Source organism: Mercenaria mercenaria, chromosome 14, assembly GCF_021730395.1.
Source record: "Mercenaria mercenaria strain notata chromosome 14, MADL_Memer_1, whole genome shotgun sequence".
NCBI lineage: Eukaryota > Metazoa > Mollusca > Bivalvia > Venerida > Veneridae > Mercenaria > Mercenaria mercenaria.
This window is the reverse complement of record NC_069374.1, coordinates 69271806-69297123: the sequence shown is the minus strand read 5'-3', so window position 1 is coordinate 69297123 and position 25318 is coordinate 69271806. Positions and strand designations below refer to the sequence as shown.

Below are 25318 nucleotides of genomic sequence, written 5' to 3'. Positions count from 1 at the left end.
CCAGACATTTTGGGACTTTAAAAGGGTTTTAAATTTGACATTTTTTTAAATTTTTATTGGGCCTTTTCCGGCCCCTTAAAACAACACAGCTAGGGCCTTTTTACCATGATCACCCTTTTATTCACTCATGTTTTTTTAACTATTTTATAGCTTATGAAGTCAAATTTTAAAAAACGGTCCGAAAAAAAGGGGCATTTAGGAATAATACACTTATGGGTTGGATTTTTTTTTGTCAGTGTACGCCAAGGAGGGGGAAAATCTTAAGCCCCCAAAAAAAAGTCTTTAATTTTTAGTTATGAAAGCTTTTTTTTTTAAAGAAAAAGTTTTTTTTGTTTTAGTTAAATGGAATAAATTTTTTCGTTTTTTAAAAAATTATTTATTTGTTATTTGGGGGCATCAAATATTGTTTTTTTAATAAAAAAGTATAATTCAATTTTTTTTATAGATAAAAAATATTTGATATTTTTAAAATTTTAAAATTCCCTATAAATTCCTTTTTTAAATTTTTCTGTAAAATTTTAATTTTTGGGCAAAGTTTCCAAATTTTTTTTGTTTTTTAAAAATTAATTTTTTTCCCCTTTTTTTTTCCATAAATTGTTTAAAAAAATAAAATTTATTCGTTCTTTTTTTAAATAATTTTTGTTCGTTTTATTATCAAATGTATTTTTTCATTTAGATTATAGATAAATCTATATGTTCAAATATAATTAATATTTATTTGATTTTCTTGAAATATTTTGTTTTAAAGTTATTTCCCCGTCTAGGGCTGAGCACCTGACCCTCAATGTGCGCGAACACGCCCTAGAATGGTATATAAGTCAGCTCTATATACTTCTGGGAGATATAAATAGCAGAGTGAGATCATTCTTAAAATAAAAAGATGATGTCATTCTAAAAATAAAATTCAAAATGGCCGCCGCGCATGACGTCATTCTCACGCATGCGCAGTCGTGGCGCCCAAGAGACCCCTATACTACTTCCCTCCATAAATAACGCCAATGCCATAATTTCGCTGAGGTGTGGCTGTCGGCCTTTTGCATTGTGTTCCCGGTCTATAACCGCCTGTTCAAGTGCATCAGACACTTTTCCTGCTTTTATGTAAATGAAGTGATACACTTTTTACAAGATCGGCTTAACTCATTACTTATTGGACATCTTTAAATACGAGGTTTCGAGATGCGGTATACAAATTAAAACGTTTCACTTTAGTGGAAAACATGTAAACTGAATACACTTATAATTTCATGATTGAAACAGGAAGAACAACATTGAAACAAAAAGCTGCTAGCCTTTGGCTAGCGCCTTGCTAATCAAATCATAAAGTGGTTCGAGGAGATGATGAAATAAAGCTCTTGATATTATCCTTCCCGTTGACATTATGGAGCATATTAAACTATTGTTACCGTTTTTGACCATATACTTCCTAGCTTTGCTGTTGTTCTTACTATTATTTCTTTAGTTTAGAGATGAATGATAACTTTGCAGTCATATTCACAGGGTGACAAAAGATAATGATATAATGGATTTATCAAAAATGAATTTTAATTAACAGGCCTCGACATTAACAATGACCCGGGATCCCGAGGACCCCAATATTTGTGAGAGACACTGATTTTAAAAGCTGGGTGTTCCTCTGAGATGCCTGTTTTATTATTTTTTATAACGACAAGGAAATAGTCCACGTACAGTAAAACACTTTACTATATACTTATATAAATTCTGTCAAAAACATAGCTTGTATTTCACAAGTAAATATGAACAGGCAGAAAAAATTCCTTAGTGTACCTTTTGTATTGTATGTTGCAGGACTAATTTTATTTAATATGCATGACCTGGCACCGTTCTGCAAATAGTGCACACTAAACCTTCACTCATTTCTATTCTAACATCGACAAGCATTTAAGATTTTGTTCGATAAAAGAACAACAAACTGAAAGGTGGAGGTATATGATAAAAGGGTCATTATAGCAGTAGCTAAGTCTGGGATTTTGTATTCGGCTCTCGTGGATTTTGCGCGCCTCGTGAGATCCAGTCTGGTAAAATCTACTCGAGCCGAATACAGTATCCCAGATCGAGCTACTATTATAATAACCCTATTGTATTCAACGTTTTCTTGATTCAGTGTACCTATCTGAAAAACCATAAAAAGTCACTTTTTCTTTAGGTGACACAGAGCAAAGTTTATTATGTATGTAAGATACCTTAATAACATGGCGAAAGAATTCTTGGTCATGTACTTATGTAATTCGGAAAATAATAAAACCAAAAATGTCTTTAAAAAAGATATCCGGCGTTGATGTGGATTTAATGTATTGGAAATGTTACATTTCTGTGCGTTGTTTATATAAGAAATGCATTACTTCTTGACATAATTATGACGATTTACAAAAGAGTTTGAATATTCTGTGCAATTTTAAATTAGTACTGCATTTCTAACACTTTTCGGTAGATATACAATTAAATAGACAACAATTTGCCATTCAAAGTCATATCAAACACTTGCATTTATTCCTGTAAGTTTAATCAAGCAGTGGAAATCAATCTGCAAGTACATTACAGAGGTTACGTAGATACTCGAGTTCACCATGACCGTCAACTACAATTAATATACCTAAATAATTACACAAATTGTGAGTCCCAAGACTCGTGTACTCAAACTCCAATATTACGTGTATAAATAGTTAAAAAAATGAGGGTAATGGTCAATTAGTTTTCCATTACTTGCCATTACTTATTTATGTATTGATGGAATCAATGCCTTTATTGTCTTCAATAAATAAATTTACCCTCTGATCACAATGAAGGTGTTGAGCAGTCCATTGTTTGACCAGATATATAAGGTGTGAAAGATGAGCTATTCAACAAGTACTAATAAACTTTGATAATATGGCAGTTGAGTCCAATAAGTCCAGATATGTTCAAAGATAATCCATCATAAAATTATGTAGGGGCTATATTGCAAAGTAATTATTAGTTACCTGTATTGGAAAATATCGGAATCCGGACAAAATCCCCTGCAGACAAAACCCCCTTCGCTCGTTTTTGCATAGGCGGGCAAAACCCCCTTCATGTTTTTTACAAGGAGGACAAAACCCCCTTCGCTGAATTTTACAAGGAGGACAAAACCCCCTTCGCATTTTTTACAAGGAGGACAAAACCCCCTTCACGTTTTTTACAAGGAGGACAAAACCCCCTTCATCCTAGAATCAAAAGGGCAAACAATATGATTATACACTTTAAATTTTTTTTTAATCTTCCATTTTATTTATAGAAAGAGATGTCTTGAAGATAATTATAATTAATGATTATAATATGGATAATTGATGTACTTACTCTATTATATACAATTAATATGAAATAAGGCACTGCCTCAATCGGGAATCGATCAGACTTCAACTCATCCCTTTAACATTTAAAAAAAACTGTCTCCCTCTAGTTAGGGTGTTAACAGCAAATTGTTGAGAAGCACAATGACATACTTAAGGTGATCACATCACTCATACCGTGTTCAGTAAGCAACAAGAGCTGTCACAGTAGACAGCGCGCTCGACATTTCGATGCTGGATAGTGAAACGGGCACATCTGAGAAACTAGAGCTGTCACGGGAGTGTTTAAATGACTCCAATTGTGGAATGAAGATACTGAAACAATAGCCTGTGTCTATGTCAAAAAATATCAATTTAAAAAGCAATAAGAGAGGTAAAGATAAAATGAATCAAAACACTATATAAGTAAAACCTAAGCAAAAAGGGGCATAATTCATTAAATATGGTACCAAGTTATGCAGCTTGTGTCATATAGTGTGGTGAGATGTTGAACAACTATTTTAAGTTTGAATCAAATCCATTCAGTAATAACAAGACAGAGTGAAAGTGCATCAAAACTTTAACCTAAAATTCTAAGTAAAAAGGGGGAATATTAATGAAAAATTTGGTGCCAGAGTTATGCACCTTGCGTCATACGGTGTGGGTGATGATGTTGAACAACTTTTTTAAAAGTTTGAATCAATCCTTTCAGTAAATAACAGAGACAGAGTGAAAGTGCATCAAAACTTTAACCTAAAATTCTAAGTAAAAAGGGGAAATAATTAAATGAAAAATTTGGGTCCCAAAATAGCACCTTGTGTCATATGATAAGGGTAATGATGTTAAACAATTGTTTAAGTTGAATCATATCCATTCAGTAATAACAGAGACAGAGTGAAAGTGCATAAAACTTTAACCTAAAATTTCCCTAAGTAAAAAAGGGGAATAATTCATGAAAAATTGTGCCAGAGTTACGCTCTTGTGTCATATGATTGGGTGATGATGCTGAACAATTATTTTAAGTTTGAATCAAATCCATTCAGTAATAACAGAGGTAGAGTGAAAGTGCACCAAAACTTTAACCTAAAATTTCTCAGTAAAAAGGGGAATATTCATGAAAAAATGGTGCCAGAGTTATGCACCTTGTGTCATATGATGGGGGTGATGATGTTGAACAACTATTTTAAAGTTTGAATCAAATCCATTCAATAATAACAGAGATAGAGTTAAAGTGCATCAAAACTTTAACCTGAAAATCTAAGAAAAAAGGGGGGGATAATTCATGAAATTTTGGGTGCCAGAGTTATGGCCCTTATGTCAATGATGTGGATGATGATGAGGAATAAGTATTTCAAGTCTGAATCAAATCCATCAAGTAATTACAGAGATAAGGTTTGAAAAAAGAGAAAGTGAAACCAAAACTTTAACCAAGGTGGGGACGCGGAAAGACGCCGACGCTGGGCAGTAGGATAGCTCTCCTATACTTCGTATTGTCGAGCTAAAAATCATACAAACTAAAAAAGTTACTAGATTGCAACTCCACTGTTAACAAGACAGACACACATCAACAATCTATTGCACCACGGCAGGTTAAGAGCTCAGTCTAGGGAACATATTACCCTTTCTTTTTGCAGGCTTGATTTTTCTATTTGTTTAATTGTAATTCTGAAATTACTCGAAAAACAAATCCTAATTTTGCTTTTATATACACATTACAAAGACTTGCATTACACTTTTTTTATTGAATAAACTGTTCACATTTTTAAAGGGTTTATCTGTATACACATTTATAATAATCACAGATCACACAATTTGTTTTATCCATACAAGAAATAGAGCTCAACTGTGAATAACAACTTTTAATAACAGTACTGGATGCTTTTGTCAGGCTTTGAAATAAGTTTTGTCAAAACAAAGAAAATGTGACTTGCTGTAATCTGATTTTTAAAATTACAATTTTTTCTTAAAAAAAGAACAATAAACAAGAGGACCATGATGGCCCTGTATCGCTCACCTACATATTGACCTAAAGATCATCAAGATAACATTCTGACCAAGTTACATTAAGATATGACATAAATGAGCCTCTAAAGAGTTAACTAGCTTTTCCTTTATTTGGACTTGGTGACCATTTTTTTGACCCCACATGACCCGACTCAAACTTGACTTAAAGATCATCAAGATTAACATCTGATTAAGTTTCATGAAGATGAAGTCATAAATGTGGCCTCTAGAGTGTTAACAAGCTTTTCCTTTGATTTGACCTAGTGACCTAGTTTTTAATCCCACCTGACCCAGATTTAATTAACTTGTCCTATAGATCATCAAGATTAAATTTCTGACCAAGTTTCATTAAGATATGGTCATAAATGTGGCCTCTAGTGTTAACAAGCTTTTCCTTTGATTTGACCTGGTGACCTAGTTTTTGACCCTAGATGACCCAATATCAAACTCGTCCAATATTTTATTGAGGGTAACATTCTGACCAAGTTTCATTATGATTGGGCCAAAATTGTGACCTCTAGAGTGTTAACAAGCTTTTCCCTTGATCTAACCGGGTTTGACCTAGTTTTGACCCCACTTAAGCCAGATTTGAATCTGATCTATGGATCATTAAGATGAACATTTTGACCAATTTTCATTAAGATATGGTCATAAATGTGGCTTCTAGAGTGTAAACTAGCTTTTCCTTTGATTTGACCTAGTGACCTTGTTTTGATCCTACATAACCCAGATTCAGACTGGACCTTGAGATCATCAAGATGACAATTCTGACCAAGTTTCATGAAGATATAGTCTTAAATGTGACCTCTACAGTGTTAACAAGCTTTCCTTTGATTTGACTTGGTGACCTATTTTTTTGATCCCAGATACCCAATATCAAATGTGCCCAAAGGTTTTACTGAGGTTAACTTTTCTGACCAAGTTTCAAAAGATTAGTCAAAATTGTGACCTCTAGAGTGTTAACAGTCAAATTGTTGATGACGGACTGATGAACGGACATCGGACACAGGGCGATCACAAAAGCTCACCTTGTTGCATGGAAAAGGTTTAAATGTTCCCGGTCATTCTGATCTTTGGAACTCTAAATCAATACAGGTAATCTGCTGGTCAAGACCAACCTTGTACTAAATTTTGTGTTTCTCATCCCAAGCATTCCTGAAGTTATTGTCCAACAAGAGCGCCGCCCGAAGGCTTAAAATTATAGGATGGGAGCAAAATTTTAAGAACTTGACTTTTTTAAAGCCCCAAAGGACTGGAACAACAAAAGGAAAACTTCAAAAAAACAAATCTAAGTCCACAAAAAAAATATTCAAAGTCTACAAAAAATTCCTTATTAAATTTATAGGTATGTAAAAATACACCTTAAAATTGGAGGAAACCATCCAGGGTTGTACCACAGAAAAGTGGTCTTCGGTTTTTCCTACGGCCAATAATAAAAAAGTTTCAAAATAGGGCTATTTATAGTAACAAAAAGGGAAAAATTCAAAAAAAAAAAATTATTGTAAGAAACAAAAAAGAGATCTGCCAAATAAAAACAAGAGCACTGCAATGCAGAGCAATATACACAAAGCAAAGCTATATGACCTTTGACCCTTAAGTGTGACCTTGACCTTGAAGTGAGTCATCCGGAACATGTGCTCTGAAACATCGTTACAATGTGATAAACATTTCTGCCAAGTTTCTTTGAAATCCTTCCAGCAGTTCAAGAGTTACAGAGCAACAACGAAACAAACTGATATGACTTTGACCCCTAAGTGTGAACCTTACCTTGAAGCAAGTCATCCGGAACATTGCGCTCTGCACGTCGTTTTTGGTGTGGTGAACATTTTGTGTCAATTTTTCTTTAAAATCCTTCAAGGGTTCAAGAGTTACAGAGCGGACACGAAACAAACTGATATGACCTTTGACTCCGAAGTGTGACCTTGACCTTGAAATCCTTCAAGGGGTTAAAGAGTTACAGAGCGGACACAAAATTGCTAACGGACAGACAGACACCAGCGTCATAACATAACACGCCCCTTCGGGCATATAAAAAACGTTTTAAAGAACCGTTATTTTGTTGAATTTAACATCACACAGACACAGGATAAGTCATTATGGCGACTTTCCAGTTTTAAATGGTGGAGGAAAACCCCAGGTGCCCCTCCATGCATTATTTTAAAGAACCGGTCAGTGTGACCTTTACCTGTACCTACTGCCCCTCAACATCATTAGGGTCACCTGCGATCATAATCAACCTCCCTACAATTTTCATGATCCTAGGCTCAAGCATTCTCAATTATAATCTGAAAAACTTTTCACTATTTTGCCTTATTGTGACCTTGACCTACTGACCTCAAAGTAAAACTTGACCTGTATTTCATGATGTAACACCTGTGTACCAAACTTAATCATCCTAGGCTCAAGGTCTCATTCGGAAACGGTTCAACTGTTCGAGGTCATGTGACCTTGACCTTTGATCAAATTGACCTCAAATTTAAAACAACCTGTATTTTATCATGTTACGCCTGGTTACAAAAGCTATGATCCCGGGCCAAAGCATTGGCAAGTTATCTTGACCTTTGACCAAACTGACCCCAAAGTCGTCTTGACCTGTACCTATTTACCAAAAAATATTTAAATGGGTCAAGCTTTCATGAGTTATCATCTGAAGCCATGAAAACCAACTGACTGAAAGACAGACAAGCTACTACATGGGGGTATAACAGAACATTCTCTTAAAACCCTCATGAAAAATATTATTTTAAACTGTAACTATGTTAATTAAAATGTAGTAGACATTCTTTACAAAATAAACCAGAAAACAATTATCAAAATAAGATTAATGAAACTTTATTTATGTTTTATGAGAACTATATGCCCTGGGCAATATGTCGAGCCCGCCAGCTGTCAAAAGGACTGGGAGTTTGCACATGACACTCCTTGTCTCATTGAGGCAAACATTTATGCCAAATAAAAAAAGATTGCAAAAAGTTACAATATAAGTTTATTACAGTAACAACAAAGGAACGTAAATTTAAAAAAAAATAATTAAAAACAAGAGCTGCCCTCCATAGGATGACACATGCCCCTGATGGCACTTTGAATGATGTCAGAGTTAAGGCCCTTTTGACCTACGGAGCTGGGTCTTGCGCACGACATGTCGTCTTACTGTGTCACACATTCATGCGTAGTTATTTTAAAATCCATGCATGAATGACAAAGATATGGACCGGAAATGCCCATCAATGCACTATCATGAAAAATGACCTTTAACGTCTAAGTGTGACCTTGACCTTTGAGCTACGGACCTGGGTCTTGTGCCTGACATGTCGTCTTACTGTAGTACACATTCATGCCAAGTTATTTGAAAATCCAACCATGGATGACAAAGATATGGACCGGACACGCTCATCAATGCACTATCCTTTAATGTCTAAGTGTGACCTTGACCTTTGAGCTATGGACATGGGTTTTGCGTGCGACACGTCGTCTTACTGTGGTACACATTCATGCCAAGTTATTTGAAAATCCATCCATCGATGACAAAGATATGGACCAGACACGCCCATCACTGCACTATCCTTTAACGTCTAAGTGTGACCTTGATCTTTGATCTACGGACCTGGGTCTTGCGCGCGACATGTCGTCTTACTGTGGTACACTTCACGTCAATTTTATTTAAAAAATCCATCCATCGATGAAAAAGATATGGACCGGACATGCCCATCAATGCACTTCCTTTTTAAAAGTCTAAGTGTGACCTGGACCTTTGAGCTACGGACCTGGGTCTTGCGCGCGACACGTCGTCTTACTGTGGTACACATTCCCATGCCAAGTTATTTGAAAATCCATCCATCAATGACAAAGATATGGACCAGACACGAAAATTGCGAACAGACCGACAGACGGTTCAAAAACTATAAGCCTACCTTCGGGGGCATAAAAAAAATATATAAAAAAATTCTAAGTCCACACAAAAATCCGCACCAGCAGAGATAGGTCAAAATACACCTGAAAATTGGATGTAACATGCATTTGTACTACGAAAAGTGGTCTTGATTTTTCCCTAATGACCATAATAAAAAGTTACAAATGTAAAACTATTTATAGTAACAAAGGGAAGTAACTCTAGGATCCCTTTTGCAAGACACTGTCGCATGATATGAACAATTGTGCCAAGTTACATCAAAATCCCTCCATGCATGAAGAAGAAAATGCTCCGACAATCATTTTTGGATTTGACCTTGACCTGTAAGTGTGACCTTTGGGCCCTTTTAGATAGGAACCTGGGTTTGTGCATGGCACTCCGTCTCACTGAGGTTAACATTATACCAAATATAAACAAGATTGCTCCATGCATGTCCAAGTTATGGTCTGGACAAACAAATCCGGACAGACGCACACATGCACATTCACCGAACAGACATTTGGACAACTATGTCTTTGCTTCCACAAGCGGGCTCGACAATAACAAAACCAATGTGATAATACATTAAACTCTTTAAGTAACAGAGCTTCGTCAATCACGGGGTTCCCAAAAAAAATTTAGTTTCCAAGTAAATCCTGAATTCCTATCCTTAAAAAGTTTTTTTTTTATTCAAGTTCTCTTGTTCTTCTGTCTTTCATATTTTCTGGTGTTTCTTTCTTGCTTTTCAAGTATACTGGATTTGTTGACCTTCCATTTTGTAGCTGACGGCTCTCAAGAAGTAAACCTGTAAAACACAAATCAAACATTGTAAATTGATAAAAAGAGACCCCAACCAACTTTCATAAAGATCCCATGAAAAATGTGACCTCTAGAGTGGTCACAAGCAAAAGTTTACGGACGCACGCACAGACGGATGGACAACGGATGCAGCGCGATCACAAAAGCTCACCTTGTCACTTTGTAACAGATGAGCTAAAAAATCAATATCTGAGAACCGCTTCCTCCGGTAATACTAAACTGTAAACAAAATAAAACCATTTGTTGAGTGATTTTTGGGGAAAAGTTACCTTGCAGTTTGGGATGCTGGGAAAAAAAAGCAATATTTTTGGATTGGGAAGTGGCCGAATATAGGCCTCTGTCATACAAGGGTGAAAAGCCCTGCCCGGGTAACAATTTCTGACAAGAAATCATTTTCAAATTTTTCTTTTCAGTGAGTTCTATATGGAATTAAATTCTTTGGGTAATTTTGAAAGAGGACCACCCCATGATCATTCTGTGAAGTTTGGTGTAAATCTCCCAGTGGTTCTGAAGAAATTTTTTACAAATTGTTGACACATGTTTATGACGGACATCAACTCATGTTGTCACCCTGTGACAGGTGATCGAGCTAATAATTGTTTAAATTTGCCATACATGTATTAAATTTATGGTTTTGCCAGAAATGTTTTTTCATCAAGAAAATGAAATTGGGGTCTTTACTAAAGGGCCCAAAAAAATTCTTTGTTTCTGGTAACATGCTAAAAAAATTAGGGTAGGTAGGGCGGAAAATCTTTTTCTTTGGGTTTTTTAAAATTATTTTTAGGGAGACTTTTTTGGAAATTACTTTTGTGTCAAAAATGAATACAAATAGGGGTTAGCCTCTAGAGCATCAGTAAGTTGATTTATAACATCACTGTCCTGTTTAAAGCATAAAAAGTGCAGTTTTGCGACTTTTTGTCAAAAGTTGAAAAAAATGTTCTCAAAGGCCATAAAAACATTTAGGTTTTGGCCAAAAATTTATGGTAGGTCAGGATACAGGAAACAGACAATTTTTTTTACGCCTAATGTTTCCCTTTGGATTTGAAATTTTGTTTCACTGACTCAATCGCAAAAATCTGTCCCCAAAACAAATACTAATTTGTATACAGTAATTATCATGCTTTTTGAATGGGTTGAAACTGCTTCCCACAGCTGCAACATATAATAAAGAAACAAAAGATAGAAATACCTTAAGAGCTGCAAGCAAGAGGTTTCAGTCTGTCAAAAAGCACTTTGGACAGTACAACAATACTCTGTATAATGCCCAAATGCCTGAAAATAGTGAAAAGTGAGCAAATTAAGAAAAACATGGACAACCACTGTTTTGAAATTCAAAATCTTAAGGGCTAACCCCTCTTTTGGGCAGTTTTTCAATTTTTATGCCCAAAAAAATGACCCAATTATATTATTGGCAAAGGCGGGAGAAATTTGTTAAATAAAACTTTTTAAACAAATAAAACATACAAATTTTGGGCAAAATTAAAATGAAACAAAGTAAATGCGGTTAAAAATTTCAGTTTTTGAAAAAGAAAAGTCACTGTATAGTATAGGTTGTTTACAAAGACTGTCCAGCCAGAAACAGCCAAACATTACTTTAAGCCCGTGAATTCCAAGTACCTTTTTGACTTGGTGGTCTATGGCCTTCACTTTGCTCGATAACATAAAAGGCAAAAACAGACTTGTAAAGCAGCTAGAAAAAATCTGTGCTGCCTTCCTCATTTAGTATGAAAAACCGGGAGCCACAAAATGCTACAATTGTTTATTTGGGATCTGACGGGCTTTATTCATAAATGTATAACTTTAAACATATTTGAGTAGTGTGCAGTGTACAAAATTCAGATTTCAACTAACCCATTCTGGCAACCAGATAGAAAATTTTCCAAACCCGACACCAATTTCACATGCCCGAACTTAAAGCTGAATTTTGAACCATAAAACAACTGGTCTAGCTCATACTCTCAAAAATACTTAAAACATATTGTTTTTGGGGCAGCTCACAGGGATTCCTAGGGGAACAGGAATGAATGCATGGGAACAACAAGTATAATGTGAGTGGGTTCAGTTTGCATTTGCAGAGCTCAAATTTAACTTTTTTGACTAACGTACTGCAAATTTTTTGCATGTAGCTTTTTTTCTGTTGCTAAATCTGAAATCTACTTGCAAATTTCGACTTTCAATTAAAAATGTTAGAATATCCTAAAAATCATGCTAGAACATCAATATTGTTTGCACGGTTTTCCTTGGCGTACAATTTTGTGCGTTATAACTCAAAATGACCCTCAAAGTAATTCGGAACGCATCATTATGGCGTAACTTAACTACTTAGCTGAAACTACGGCAAGGCAAATTTTCGTACCTAATATTATAAATACCGATTCAACTGTATACATGTACGAATTAGTAAGATAGCCTGCGTTCAGATTTAATTATAAGATAGACCTCTACATTTCTTTTAATATAATCAGTAATCCATTCAACAAAAATGGCTAACCAAAAAAAAGGTTGTGTTTCTATTTTCCTCAAATGAAAGCGAATCTACAAACATTAACCAAAACCGCAACAATTTTGACTACAATTTGTATTTGCAAAAAAAAAATTGTGTGAAATTCTTATCTTAACTCGCATTCCATGAAACTGCATTTAGCGAGTCCAAAATTTGAGCCCTGTGAATTGTGAAAGTAATTACATATTCAACTGCAGATTATGGTTCTAACTAACTCTTAAACTCTTGCATTTATGGAACAGTTTGAATTCAATTCCCTTTATAATTCTGACCAACTAATCGAGCATGGGTTCAGAGCTCCAGATAAGGGCGTATTTTTTTAATTACAAAATTTGTTAGGGATCAATATGACTTAATTTAAAATGTGGGCCCTATCAGTACGAATTTTATTTTAAAATGTGGTTGTATCAGTCGGCAGTAAACAGTATTTCATATTTCCCAAAAAAAGAAACAGCCGAATTGCATATCTGCGCCAAGTTGCACTTTTCAACGCTATCCTGACTGTTGACAATTTGCACGGTGTCAAATGATGTGAGTATACGGAACAAAAACCAATATACACATAATTTTTTTGGACTTCAAAATTATGCTTCAAAAAAAATCTGAAAAGGGGAAATAATTCAGAATTTCTACCAAAGCTGAAGGCAAACCCAAATATTTTATTTTAATTTGTGTCTATGAACCAAGTTTGAAGAAATATCTTTAAATATTTTTTAAAAAATGTTAGTTTTAAAGTCGAAAGCCCGATCGGGCAATGTTACCAGCCTGTTAAAATCTAAATTTTTTTTCATTTTATAAGCCACAGGGGTTTGGTAGGTCTGAAACTCAAGAGTCATTTACCTTCAGCCTAAATTTTCAGGTCAGAATCAGATTTTCAAGAGTCAAATCAGCTTTTCAGGGGGCAAGCTAAAAATGTTTAACTGTTATTAATTCAACCCCACAGACTTTATCTAAAACAAGTACAATAGTCATAACAATTTTCTTAAGCAGTTCATATTTTAGTTGTCTTAATTTTGCACATTGCCTAAAAGTGGGTGGGGTTTGGTGCTTTGCATGATTTTATTCTCAGCAAATTTTTCTAAATAAGAGCTCCTTCGGCAACAGTGATCATATTTTCTTAAATGCAGACGTTTTATTGGCTTTTTATTCAGATTGTACTAGAAAAAAACTTTTAAGAAATGATAAAAATGTTCGAAAATGGCGGGCTTTGAAAACGAGTGTCAAATACGGAAAACGAAAGTAAACGTTTGAAATTCTTGAAAAAAAAAAACTGTTTTAAATTTCATTTTCTCATCATACCAAAGTATAATTTCTGCTTATTTATTGTTTTGGCCCGAACAAGCCTCGGCATTGTAATAAATTTGCTATAGACCGTGGACGGCCGACCGCTCGTGTAATTTTATCGAACATACAAAAGTGGTACAAAACACGATAATCAAGGCTGCAAGTTTAAACAATTAACATTTACACTTGATCAATAAACACCGCTGATAATGAGAAGGCATCTAAATACAAACCGCGAGACAATGACGTGTCATTTGGCGTGACTGACATCTGTCGGTAGCTAATTAACATACGACGCTCCGCCTACTGCCATATTCCGCTTGTGCCGGCCCAACAATATTGAAAATTTGCTGGGATTTTGATTGACAAGGGGGAGAACTTTCGAACTTGAATGCATCAAAGTAAATTTCCGCGAGTCAAGCCGACGTACGTGGCGTAATTTATGCGGGGCAAATACGAGTTTTTCTCGATTTTCGCGGGTCAAAACCCGGGACCTCGGGTCAACCGAACGTCCTGAGCCGACCTGATTCCCTATATTTCTAAGGCTGTGCACAGCTTATCGGCAGAATCATAAGCTCAATTTAATTACTGTGTATACATGCAGTGAGCCTTAAGAAATAATAATCTAAAAGGCCCATTTCAAATTGATGAATAAATAAAAATGTAAAAAATAAGGAATTTCTATGCTTCTTATGGGTGGGGTGTTTGTTTACATTATTATTATACAATGGAAAGTTAGTTACTCACGTTTCTAAAAATTCAACAGGTCCAACCATGCACATGCTGTACTGGAGTTTCCGTCCATATTCTATATAAAAGTAAAATAATTCCATTAATCATCATGCCTGCAAGTAAAATCACCGATTTCTTAATTTTTAAAAATTAATATAGCTTAGTGAGTAACAGAGAAGTTCAAAGAAACTAAAGTACCGGAAAAGGGAATTAAAATACGATCTGAAAAGCGACACAAAGGTGAATCTATTCTCTCATTCCCCGAGCTGAAGAACTCGTTGGAGAATGTTTTTTGTTTTCTCAAATTTCAAATGTCGGCGCCAGTGCAACTGTTTCTGTATCCACTCTCACTCTAAATATAAAAATGTTCCAAATGTCGCCGTTTTAAAAAACGCTATATACTCAGTAGGCATGTTTGTAAACAGTGTAGTCACGTTTCCGGGTGATTAGCTTCTGACGCAACAAAATTAACAGCTTACTTTGAATATTCTTTCCGAGTCGCAGACATCTTATTGTGCGGATATTGCGTTTCGCCTACTGATCTGACGGACGCTTATTAACATTAACGAAGACCGTGATATCCCGAATTTCATCGGGGTCGTCGCACGCCCATGGTCTAAACCGGAACTCCATATTTTTTTATTTGGATAGTATGTGTTGTTTGGATACCCTCGTATGTTACCGTAGTGGGATTCGATCCCGATTTTCGTCGCTTCGCGACGAAAATCGGTAAGATCGATTCCCTATTACTGTTTGTTCCATAGTAACTTTGAAATTAATCTGACTATACATATACAATTATTATAGTTTGTTGATAAAAAAAAGTGTTAATTTAAATATCTCTTAATTAATTGACCTGTTAATTTGTTAATTGTTTGTTTGTCTCATTGAACTGTTCATTAAAGTAAATTGTTAAATAACTCGTAGGTACTTTGATAAGTTATATATTATTATATTATTTGCCCTTTTGATTCTAGGATGAAGGGGGTTTTGTCCTCCTTGTAAAAACACGGAGGGGGTTTTGTCCTCCTTGAAAAAAAGTTCGAAAGGGGTTTTGTACTCCTTGCTTTCATATTTTGCATAGTTGTTTACAATCATGACCCCAGTCTGTAAACAGGAGCAGACAACTCTATCAAGCATTTTGACTGAATTATGGCCCCTTTTCGACTTAGAATATGCTTATTGGAATGTTAAAGTTTTACTTATAGCTTATATTATACTACCAAGCACTGAGAATAGTCGAGCGCGCTGTCAACTGACAGCTCTTGTTTTATAAATGTTTTAGAAATAAAATGACATGTATAGTATAAATAACAGATATATTAATTAAAGTAAGCTATGCTTACCCGTCTCTTGTAATTCTGTTAAGAATGGCATATGAATTTTATAAGATTTTATTATGTTTTATTGTGACATACATATGATGAGACGTAAATAAACTATTGAATTGAATTGAATTGAATTGAATTGTAAAATTCAGCGAAGGGGGTTTTGTCCTCCTTGTAAAAATCATGAAGGGTGTTTTGTCCGCCTATGCAAAAATGAGCGAAGGGGGTTTTGTCCACAGGGGATTTTGTCCTACAGTGTCTATTGTATTGAGGTCAACTGCCACATTATCTAAGCTTATTAATACAATACCTATTGTTATGTATTGTGATATATAACCAGGGAATTTGGTATAGTAAACAAGCAGGACTGAAGGATCAAAAGTTATATTTCAGCATTTTAATCCTAAATCCTATACAAAATGTATATTGTAAATGTCATGTTTTTGTTGGTTTTTTTTGTTATACCATATATGTTCACTGTATAGATAAGTATATCATTCGCATCTAGTTTGGAGTATAGTCAAGATGGAAAAACTGAAAACCCATTGTAAGATTCCTTCTGATACATCTGGAAACCTTAAGACCAAATGCCGCCATTGCCTGACCTTTATAAGTGGCAGGGTAACAAACTTCAGGCCGGACAGATGCACGCTTAATGGCTTAAACTTCGAGTCTTTGATGATGATCAAGACAACTGAGACATTTTAGATCAAACATTTGACATACGTGTATCAGTATACATTTACAATGTACATTTAGTAGTTGTTATTTACTGTGTGCACTCATAACATGTGACAACTTTCAGAATAAAAGTATCGATTAGTATACTATGAACGTTTAAAATGTTTAAATATAATGGTAATGGTAATGCAGTACCATGGCATGTTAATGGTAATGGTAATGCATCATTTTCAAAATTGATGTAATGGAAATGGTAATGGTAATGGGGTAAATCTCAATGTAATGGTAATGGTAATGCATTATGTTACCAAGTAATTGACCCCATCCCTGATAAATACTTCCTGTCTACAGTGATCATTTGCCCTTATTCGATAAATGTCATTGGAGACAGTATCTACTGCATCTATGTAATACTCTGTTGAAATGTAACGAAACATTTTTGTGAAACAGTATATTAATTTCACTGTACATATATATATTTATTCAGTTCTTTCCAGTCCCGTTGTTTTAATGGTCGAAGAATTATGAATTTACAACTTTTATTTGTTATTTAAGTAGGTCAAATGTTGGCAGAGACAGCTATGCCGAAAAATGTGGAATTTTATCAAGGAAGGGCATAAGTAGTCCAAATAATAGGACGTTTAGGGACAGTGTGGTAACTTTTGGATGTAGCTGTCCCCATCAGACGAATGGCAGCTATGAATTATTAGATCATAAAATAAGCCGTCCCGGTAAGTCAAACGAGGAGGGCTCGGGCATTAAGGAGCCCATTTAAAACCTACAAAGAAAAGAAAAGAAGTTTTATTACACATCACACCTAAGAAAGAAAAACAATGACTAGGAATATCCGAAATGACTGAAGAAAAGAATTTGACTGCCTGATGTTTAATTAATGAAAACAAAACCTGTAACCTGTAAAATTTATGTTGATTAATTAAGTATGAAACTGATGGTTGTTATCATTCTGACAATGATAAATTTTGGTTGACTTTAATACATTTTCATCCTTTCAAACTGGAGAGATAAAAATCTGTAACACAGAAACACTTTAAAAATATCAACACTTACCACAGGAAAATAAGCCGAAAAATCTGCAGAAAATGGCTAAATTACAGAATAATTTCACTGTACGTGAAACTGTCCGCCATTCGTCTTCCTCTTCTTTACATTTATATTTCTTCAATATTGATTGAAGCACCTCTCTTCAAGAGAGTAATATCCAATGTATGAATTTAAATTTTTAGTTTCCTTTTTGTATTGTTTACATCGGCAGAGAAGAAAAATCCTCAATCTACGGTGTTCTGTTAGAGCCAACGCCTGCTCCCTATGAAGCGCGACGGTATGATGGTACCAGGGCGAAGCGCAACAGAACGAAGGCGAAGCGCGACAGTACGTTAGTGAAAGCGCGACAGTACGATGGCGAAACGCGACAGCACGATGGTGACAGTCCATCGACTGCCATGCTTTGCTATCGTACTGTCGCGCTTCGCCATCATACTGTCATGTTATCGCCATCGTTCTGTCGCGCTTGCCATCGTACTGTCGGGCTTCGCCATCGCACCGTCATACCATCGCGCTTTGCGTTCATAGGGAGCAGGCGCAAGCCCTAACGGAAGACCGTACATATTAGATTACATTAAATGAGGCGCTGCAGGTGTTCATCTCAATACGTATGTAAATTGTTATATAACTTTTCATATTTCATTAAAGTCAAGTAACTTGCTTATGAATTAAGGCCTATTTAGGTTAGTTAATTATAAAGATCTTACTATTCAATTAGAAAGGATTGAATTGTAAACATATTCTATTTCGTCAAATTGCAAGATTTAATTTAAAGGCACTGGCCTCCAGATCGAGCGACAACAAAAAAGTGAAACAATTGAGGTATTAGGAAATTAATGCTATATTTCTTAAGAAACCTTTGAAACCTAATTACTGTCAGGCTATGTGTTATGGAAACACGTGAACATTAGTTGTTTTTACTGATTTTTACATTGAAAATTGAAAAGCTTTTGTAGTGGTTAAGACCGTGGTGAAGTTTTTATTGCCTCGACTGCCCGGGTTAGATTCCCGAGTCCGGCATCTTTTTTTTTCTTGATATGGTATTTTTCAGAAAGTTTAGAAACAAAAACTCATATTCTAATGTTCATAATATGACCAATTTCATTTTAGCCAGAATCAGGAGGTCAGTGCTTTTAAATCCTTTGTACTTTAATTAAAAAATAATTTATAGCAAAAGAGTGTTTTAACACTATTTATGCACGACGGGCGGTTATACGTCGGGCGTAATTGTACGACGCATTACCGCCCGCATGTATAAATAGTGTTAAAACACGGTTTTGCTATAAATTATTTCAATTCTAATATGCCCTTAATCTAAAACAGTAGATAAGATATAACAGCGCTCTTCCTTGGGCGCAACGAGAACTTTGACGTCACTGCACGTTAACGTGACATGTACGTAAAACTGACAATAAAAGACTATCATACAATAACATACAGCTGGACGTACAGAGTCCAATTAATAAAACCAAAGAACTGTTATAAAATGAAACGGTTGTTCATCATTTCTGGTATGTGTGTTGTAAGCTCCTCTTCCAGGTCCACGCTAAATGGATAGAACATTATTCAATTAAAGGCATAACTATGGAGGCTGATTTCTGCCATGTTTTCGGGGCGAAAACACGGCACTTTCTACGAGAAAAGTCAACGTTTAGAGGGCGCAGACATGAGAATTTTTTCTGTCGAGTTTTCGTGTTGGTGGGTGTGAATATGTCGTGTTGGCACTCTTTAGTTTTCGTGCTGTCGTGTTGTCTTGACTTCGCTCCATTTACAAAATCTTTCGACTACGTCAGCTATGGCTTCCGGCTTCGTACGGTAAATATTTTTCGCGCAGTGAAAACTGGAACCGGCTGGTTCCCACATTCATTACGCGATGTTTATTTATAGTACGAAGCCGGAAGTCACAGCTTACGTAGTCGAAAGATTTTGTAAATGGAACAAAATTTTTCACAATTGTAATATTTCTCGCGTATTTTGTTGACAGCAGTGAAGATAAAGTACTATCATGAACATCATCGTAAAGAAAAATATGTATCTTATTAAAGAACACCAAATTTCTACGGGAAAGTTGCGTAAATAGTAAACATGGGACGATTTTTCAAGGTGGGTGTGCGAGATATTTCTGGCGAACATTTATATCTTGTGTATTTTTAAGCTAGTGGGAGATTATATATATTTTCAAATTAGTTCAAATAAGTTTAACACTGCTTGTGTGATTATAGTCTGTGCCTGGATATACAATGATGATGATAAAAATATATACAGGTGCGTAGTAGTTTGGGCAGGAGGGGTTGGGGGTTCCAGACCCCAAGTGTCTGTGGTTAAGAGTATTGTGTATAGTTACTTAAACATCTGATAAAGCCAATTGTTACGGCTTTTTACAAGTTATTACACAGTATATCAATGAGAGAGAGAGAGAGAGAGGGAGAGAGGGAGAGAGAGATATATATAAGAGAGGTATAACTGACATAGAATTCAAGGAAAGTGGACCTAACTAAAAAGAATTCAAATTAAAAAGTACATAAAGGACCATGTTTCAGACAAATTGCAAATCAGATTTATGGTTCTTGACCTAAATACTCATTTAATGATGATAAACAAGTCTGCTACGCTTCAGAGCCAGTGTTTTTATAGCATTCAAGTAAAGTGGACCTAAATAAAACTTTTAAGCAAGAATTTCACATTTTCTAAGTACAAAAGGGCCATAACTTTGACAAATGCTTATCAGAGTATTGGCCTTGGCATACTAGTCACCTAATGACGACAAACAAATGTGCAAAGTTTCAAAGCTCTAGTTGTTATAGTTTTTGAGAAAAGGTTGACCTAAACAATAATGTTAACCAACGTCGACGTCAATGCCGGGACAAAGTGACGACAATACCTTGTGGATCTTTTTCCTCAATATCAGACGAACCGAAAATCAGTTTTCAGGGACCAGTATCTGATTGCTTTATTTTGAGCCAAGTCTTGAAAATGACCAATGCCAGGGCATCTTTCTGAGACGTGACTCTAAAGTCAGTTTAGCAACCTTGAAACCATAAATGTATATAATTTAACAATGAAGTGAGATAAATGCCTTCAGAAAGGCATTTCGTTGATGCTTTTTTTTTATTTTCTCACTCAGATAATGTAAGAATGATGATATTATACAGGTTACTTGGTTCAATAAAAGACACAGGATCATGTAAGCGATATCGGGCAACCAACTGTTTGTTCTGAACTAGCAAAGCACAAGCATAACTTTGTTTCAGGTAAAACTCTTTTTGACTTGACAACAGCGGCAACATCACAATATCACCAACAGCGGTATCTGCCTTAGCATCAACACAATGTCACGTGGCAATGACATCACACCTGCTGACATCATGACAGTGTCAACTTTTATTAAACCACACTGGTATGTACAAGTACATATTCAACAGTGCTTTCAAGAAACAACAACAACAGAAAAAACTGCTTTTAAGCAGTAAACAATCTAAATCTAAGAAAACATTTTGTGTAAAAGCAACATATTTTAACCCAAAAGAAGACAGACTGGGATTTAAAGACCGATAGGATAAGATGCTGCTCTTTACTTTCATATAACAGTTTGCACACTTCTAAAAGCAATCCTGAACTTGATGGGAAGAGAGTTCCATAGCCTGGGAACAGTGTACTCAAAGTCTAGATTGCCATACATCACATTTCTAGTCTTTGAAATAACTAATGATACAGTGTATTGTGATCTTGAGTTTCTATCCAGTCTGTCCCTTATATATGCTGAGGAATGATCATGTAGAGTCTTATAGGTGTGGATCAGAAATTTATGCTGTATTCTGAATTCAGAGGGTAAACTCGATCAGCTGGCCAAAACAATGTCTCGAGACAACACAAATTTACCGCACAGAAAGCTGCCCAAATTAGCAAAACTTATTTTTGGGCATATCAAATAGTTGTGGCATACGAAAACTGTCCTGAATTGGACCTCACTTGAGATAATATGAGTTTTGAGGCCTTTGTTCAAGATAGTTTGGGTCTGACAGAGTTCTAGACTGGTGTCTAAAATAAAGTTTAGGTCTGAAAGGTTTTAAACTAGTGTCTTGGTTTGATAAGGGGGTGGTGTCCAAGATAAACTTTGGATCCGAAAAGGTTCAAAGGCTGGTGTCCAGGTCACAGTTTTGGTCTGATAGTGTTCAAGTCTTATGTCCAGGTCAAAATTTGGGTCTGAGAGTGTTCGAGACTGGTGTCAAAGTTAAAGTTTGTGTCTGTTGGAGTTCGAGACAGGTTTCCAAGTTAAAACTTGGGTCTGACGGAGTTCGAGATTAGTGTCAAAGTTAAAGTTTTAGGTCTGATATGGTACGAGTCTGGGGTAAAAGTATGAGTTATGGTCTGACAGGTTTAAAGGCTGGTGTCCCAGTGAAAGGTTGGCCTGATTGAAAAAGTTGGGACTGGTGTTCAAGATAAAGTTTGGGTCTGATAGGGTTACTCAAGGAACAACTAAACATTGTACTATATAGAAGAGGCTATCATTTCTTTAAAAAGAAAGACGGTATAAACCAGAGATATTTTATTGGTTTTTTTTTCAGAAGCCAAACATGCTCAAAATGATTTCAATAAGAATAAAAATATTGGTTCTATGAAAACTAAAAATAAGAACAATGGAATCTATTAAGAAAATATAATATTCCTCTAATGATTACATGGGTAGTTTATGGAATTAAAACATGAAAGGTCGAAAAAAATGCTTATTTTACGTGTGTTCGCCTTTCGAGACAACTACACGTAGTAACGAAACATGAAAAGCGAACTAACGAAATTTCAGGGCGAACACACGAGCTTTTGTATTAATCACTTTTCGTGTCGGCGGATATTAAAACTTCGTGTTGTCGCCCTTCTTTTGTCGTGTCTTCGTGTATTCGCCCTTCTTTTGTCGTGTCTTCTTGTATACACGACAACTCAGCTGTTTTCAACCTTTCGTTTCTTCGACCCGCCGACACGAACACACCACACATGTTTTGTATAGAGTGTGCCTTAATACAGTAATGTGCATTAATGAAGCAAATTGATGAGCAATGGAAGAGTGACATGTTTTATTGCGTATGAAACATTTAATTTCTTTCATAAATTGAGAAGATTTTGTTGTATAAATGGTAAACACACATTATCTAGATAGCATTCAAAGCTCAGTCGGCGTAATGATATGCCCCGCAAGACTGATAGAAGCTTAGTGTATGTACAAATTCAATACAAGTGATAAAATATTTATAAGAATCTACAATGACATCTTTTATGGAATATAAATCATTATCTTTTATAGATTAAGGACAAATATTATTTTATAAATTGTAAAACATACTATTTAGATAGCATTCTCAGGGCGGCGTATTGATGCTCCGTAAGACTGGCAGAAGCGTACTGTATGTATAAATTCAATATCAACTATAGCAGCATACAGTCAATCCTGTCTATATAGACCACCCTTGGGAGAGTCAAAATGTGGTCTTTATATTGGGATGTGGTCTTTATTCACAGGTTAAAATAACTGTATATGTTAAAGTGGGAAACAAAACATGTGGTCTTTAGAGCCAGGTGGTCTCTGTTCAGAGGTGGTCTTTAACACAGGTTTGACTGTATGTGTTATTGTTATGCGCATGCCTACCGGAAGGCGAATACACAAAAGTTCGAAATTGTACATTTGTCGTGTGTTCGTGCCGGCGGGTCGAAGACACGAAAACATGAAAGGTCGAAAACTGCTTATTTGTCGTGTGTTCGTCTTTCGACTTTCATGGCGAATACACGAAGACACGACAAAAGAAGGACGACAACACGAAGTTTTAATACCCGCCGACACGAAAAGTAAAATATACAAACGTTTGTGTGTTCGCCCTTGAATTTTCGGTATTTCACCTTCAATTTTTCGTGTCGTCTAGTGTTCGCCTCTAAAGTAGAAACAAATAAGCATTATTTCGACCGTTCGTGTTTTCATTACTTCGACATTTCACCCATCCGACACGAACACACGAAATGTTAGAAATCAGATACCATACAAAACATATAAAGTTGAATAAATGATTGCAAATATTAAGTCACTAAACAATGTTATACTTGTTCCTTTAAAAACTAGATCTGTACAATGGTATCAATAAAATTACTAGACACATTTCTATTTCAATTAATAGCCAGGCTATGTACACGATCACAATATTAACAAATTTGACACAGAGATTCAAGGTTTATGTCCTTTCTAATCACAGGGTACGCTATGTATCTAAACAGTTATCAAATTTAAGTTTTGATTTTCCTTTTAATACTATCTAGTTTCTATTTGCAAATCATGCCAACGAATATGTCACGTACAACATAATTTTTTTCTTAGAGGGTTTTGTGCAAGTTATGTATATCTGACCATCCTAAACTATAATAAATAACATATGTCGTAAAGTTGGGGTCTAGTAAAAGTTTAGTAGGTAGCTTTTAAATCCCAATAAAAGTAGTCTCCATTGTTACAAAGTTCTTGGGCATAGAGCGTTGTCGGGTATTCTGGAACCGTAGGCAGTTTTGGTCCGCATCTCGTATTTTTGGTAAGGAACACTGTTCCTTAATCATTCCTAGTCTGAATTGATAATCAAGTCCACTTGTTTTTGCAGGCGTCTACATGTCGTCTGCACATTCAAGTCAATGCTGTTATTTTAACTTATTTTGAAATTTGAAGCGCAAAATCTTTTAGTTACTTATACAGTTACTTATACCCGTAAAAAAGGGAAACTAAAACACCTGACATTATTACAAGTAAAAAAAAGCGCATTTTAACAGTTTAATAGTTTATTCTAGAGTGAAAAACATCTTCGTATCAAAATCAAAGCATCTGCTAGCTGTTAGCGCTGCATAATGATATGTTGTAAATGGTTCCAAAATACCCGACAACATTTTATCGCTGTCTGGTGTATTGGAACCAAATGTCATAAGATTGATAAAACTACAGTTTCATCTTCCTAAGTGTCCCAAAACTGCCTCCAACGGGTGTTATTTTCATCCAGATAAATTGCACTTAATGTGCATATGCCTTTACCGGGGCCAAATTTTATTCGAACGAAAATGATAGGAAATTCAGAATTTTCATGTCCTGTCCCGAAACAAGCATATGTAAAATCAAGGTTAAAAAAGTTTGTTAGGTGTCCCAATATACCCAACAACACTCTAGCATAATGTGTAATACACAAAAATGTGCAGGCACAGCTACCTTGGAGTCTAGGCATGTCCTCTGGCAAAATTCTGAAATACTAGAATGTTGCATGTACATTCTGTTGGCATTTTGAGGGATATGTAAAGAAAATCAATCGACGTTTTGGCAAATTTTGAGAAAAAAAAAAAGAACAGTCACTTTCCTACAGGAAGCTCCGCCACTGAAGTCTAAAAACAAGTTTCAAACGTTTGCTAAACTGCAATTTGTTTGTTTTATTGTTGAGCTCAGAAATGTCAAATCAGATGCTACATTTGGGTCTCAAAACTCCTGTATTCAGCATTCGTTACCATGTGACTAGAGAGGACCAAATGCTTTTAATCAATATACTATTTATATCATTTAGGTACAAAGTTACATTCTCAAAGGGTTTTACATTCCATAGGTCCTATGTCTTAGCTTGACGATCGGTATCTATCTTCAGCAACTGATTGGCAGCTTTTTTGGCACAGAATTTAGATTAACCAATGGCAAAAAAGAGGTATTGAGAGA

At 35.5% G+C, this 25318-nt stretch overlaps 1 protein-coding gene across 1 annotated transcript in view; it reads right to left on the bottom strand.

Annotated features, from left to right (window-relative positions):
- The window catches only part of LOC128548230 (galactose-specific lectin nattectin-like), a 36539-nt gene extending 15568 nt beyond the window's left edge, over positions 1 to 20971 (bottom strand). Inside the window, exons 1-2 of the mRNA XM_053522694.1 lie at positions 20910 to 20971; positions 17614 to 17747 (exon numbers count right to left, since the gene is read on the bottom strand). Of these exons, the coding sequence (XP_053378669.1) occupies positions 17614 to 17747; positions 20910 to 20971 (196 nt within the window). The remainder of the gene's footprint in view (positions 1 to 17613; positions 17748 to 20909) is intronic.
- Between the last annotated feature and the right edge of the window lie 4347 nt (positions 20972 to 25318).